Source organism: Microtus ochrogaster, chromosome 16 (genome assembly GCF_000317375.1).
Source record: "Microtus ochrogaster isolate Prairie Vole_2 chromosome 16, MicOch1.0, whole genome shotgun sequence".
In the NCBI taxonomy this organism is placed as follows: Eukaryota; Metazoa; Chordata; class Mammalia; order Rodentia; family Cricetidae; genus Microtus; species Microtus ochrogaster.
The window spans coordinates 10,817,612-10,820,774 of NC_022018.1; the positions used below are offsets into that span (position 1 = coordinate 10,817,612).

Sequence of the window (3,163 nt, forward strand, 5' to 3'; positions counted from 1 at the left end):
CAGGCTGGTCTCGAACTCACAGAGATCCGCCTGCCTCTGCCTCCCGAGTGCTGGGATTAAAGGCGTGCACCACCATCGCCCGGCTCTTTATTTCTTTATTTCACCAGTTCTTGCTATATAACCCTTCCTACAAAGTGCCAGGAACACACTTTGTAGACCAGGTTGGCCTGGAACACTCAGATTTATCTTCCTCCTGAGTGCTGGAACTAAAGGTATACGCCCCCTGCTTGTCAGTTTATATATATTTTGTTTGTTGTTTTTTGAAACAGGGTTTCTCTGTGTAGCCTTGGCTGTCCTGCACTCACTCCGTAGACCAGACTGGCTTCAGATTCACAGAAATCTGCCTTCGTCTAGGCTGGGATTAAAGGCATGTACCACCACCGCCTTGCCCAGTCAATATTTTCCTCTTTTATTTTTATTTATTCGTTCATTCACTCATGTATCTATTTATTTATCTAGTTAGTTTTTTGTTAATTTCTTATGACTAGGTCCTAGTGCTTAGGAAGCTGAGGCAGGAAAGTTACTGATCATAACAAGCCTGGGCCACATAGTGTCCCTCTGTCTCATAACAAAAACAAAGACTGTTGATGTGTGCTTCCTGGTGACATAGGGAAGTTTCGTTGGACAGCCTTGTTTGTTTATTAGTTTGACACAGGCCATTATCAGTATATAAAATGAATCAGTGTTTTGAGACAGGGTTTCATTCAGGCTGGCCTTGAATTGGCAATATAGACAAGGTGGACTTTGAACTTTGATCTTGTCTTCATAGCCTGAGTCGTGGGTTTGTAGGTAGGGGCCACCATGTCTGGCTTGTCGGATATAGTTTATGTATTATTTGTGTGTGGTTGCATGAGTGTGGAGGTCGGAAGGCTTCCTTACAGTCCACAGAGACCTCAGTTCAGCCTTGTGCTCCAAGTGGAAACGCTTACCAGTGAAACAGCTCGCTAGCCTTCAAGGGCAGTTTGAACCACTGTTTGTCATGATTTGATGTCTTCAATTTATTACTGTTTTAATTTTTTATTGTGTATCAGTAACATAGAATATAAATAATTTAAACTTGTTTAGTTCTTTATTTTTGTATAGTCTTGCATATTACAAGGCCCGTATGATAATTTGTAACTGAAATTCTTACAGCTTATTACTAACTAGCATCTATGACTCAGTATCATTAAGATTCTCTTATACTTCCCGTTAAGACTTCCTTACTATCTTCATCTGCATTAGCGGTCTGTCCTGGTTCTGACTTCTGACAGCATAGATTAGTTTGCCTTTATTTGTTTATATAAATGATTTATAGGGCTATATTTTTATATCTTTCTTCCCCTATTTTGATTTTAGAGATAGGGTTTCTACTTCTATGTATACTAAAAATACTAAAATAAACAATGGTGTGGTTTATTTATAAATGAGTGCAAAATAACTAGAAGCAGTATTTTAGAATTGTAGAAAGGCAGCCCGATGGCGGTGGTGGCGCATCCTTTAGGCCCATTTTAGGCTGGGGGCATAGGTAGCTGTCTCTCTCTCTCTCTTTTTTTTGTTTTTCGAGACAGGGTTTCTCTGTAGCTTTGGAGCCTGTCCTGGAACTAACTCTTTTAACCAGGTTGGACTCGAACTCACAGAGATCCGCCCGCCTCTGCCTCCCAAGTGCTGGGATTAAAGGCGTGCGCCACCACTGCCGGGCAGTAGCTGTCTCTTGAATTGGAAGCTAGCCTGAGCCACAGATTGAGTCCTAGGACAGCAGGGGCTATGCAGAGAAACACTGTCGTGGAAAAAGAACAAAGAAGCAGCAAAAAGGCGACATTAACAGGACTGAATACATGCCTTTATTTCTTCCAGACCAGAGAATTGGTGTTAAATTATATAAAGATTAAAACATTTAAGCTTTGCAACCTGAAAATATTTACTTAGTAAAACTATATTAATTCAGTAAACTATACAAAGAAGGTAAGGGGACACACATGTATGTTTATAGAATTGCATGCTAGCCAGTTCAGCTCCTCCAGCGGGAATTTCCAGCATGACCTCATCATCTGTGAGGAAGGACGCAGCAGTCCTTGTTTAGATAGACACCTTCATCTTCTCCAGCTTGAGCTGTTCTCCACTTCTCGGTGGTTGTCTTCTGCGCTAGTGCATGCCTAGTTGTCTGTGTCTCAGACATACATTACCTTCCTCGTTCACCAGCTGTTGGAGGTGGGCAGGGGCCATGACGACGCCTGGTGCAGCTTATTCTATGTGGTTCTTGGTGGTCCTCTTCCATCAGACTGTAGCCTCTTCTTTTTTACATCTTGCTGAAGCAGAGATTTGCGGGGGAAATAAAGGAAAAAAGAAAAAGAACAGCAAATTTTGCTATTCCCTAGAAGATCTGTTATGAAACAGTCTCTCTGGGGACGGATTCCTAACACTTGTCCATTGAAGATGTAAACTTCTGGTTCCCCATTCCAAGAGACTGGGTTTTTCTACTTTTCTGAGACAGAGTATCACTGTGTATCCTTGCCTGGCCTGGAACTCACAATGTGGTCTAGGCTGGCTTCGAACTCACAGATCCCCCTGCCATTGCCTTTCAACTGCTGGAAATAAAGGCTGTACCATATTACCTGGCAAGTTTCACTTTAAACATGCACGTACATGTAAATATTAATTATTGGGTATGAATATGAGTGTTGGTCCTTAGGGTGCCCAGCCTGTATGTGAAGCTCAGAGGACAACCTCAGGAGTTCTCTTTCTGCTGTGGGTTTAGGGATCAAGCTGTGACCATGAGACCCATGGAGCCGTCTCACCAGCATGAGAGACAAAGTTCCTCTTTGTCCTAGATTTGCCCCAAATTCTCTATGTATTCCAGACTGGCCTCAAACTCTTGATTTTCCTCTTTTGGTCTTTCGAGTACTAGAATTCCAGGCACATGCCTCCATGCCCAGTTAGTCTTACTTTGCTTTTGTTTTGCCTTTCTAGTCTCTAGCCTTGGTGATGGAAGAATCTTTTATTTAATATTTATTTTTAGGTTGCAGTTTCATCATTATCTGCAGTAATCAAGTTTTTAGAACTCTTGTCAGATGATTCAAATTTTGGACAGTTTGAACTGACTACTTTTGACTTCAACCAATACATGAAATTGGACATGGCAGCAGTTAGAGCCCTCAACCTTTTCCAGGTAAAAAAGACAACA

The 3,163-nt window shown here is 41.8% G+C and overlaps 1 protein-coding gene across 1 annotated transcript in view; it reads left to right on the forward strand.

The window, feature by feature from the left end:
* Msh2 (mutS homolog 2) overlaps positions 1-3,163 on the forward strand; it is a 55,391-nt gene that overhangs the window by 13,829 nt on the left and 38,399 nt on the right. The window contains exon 5 of the mRNA XM_013348977.1: positions 2,999-3,148. Within this exon, the coding sequence (XP_013204431.1) occupies positions 2,999-3,148 (150 nt within the window). The remainder of the gene's footprint in view (positions 1-2,998; positions 3,149-3,163) is intronic.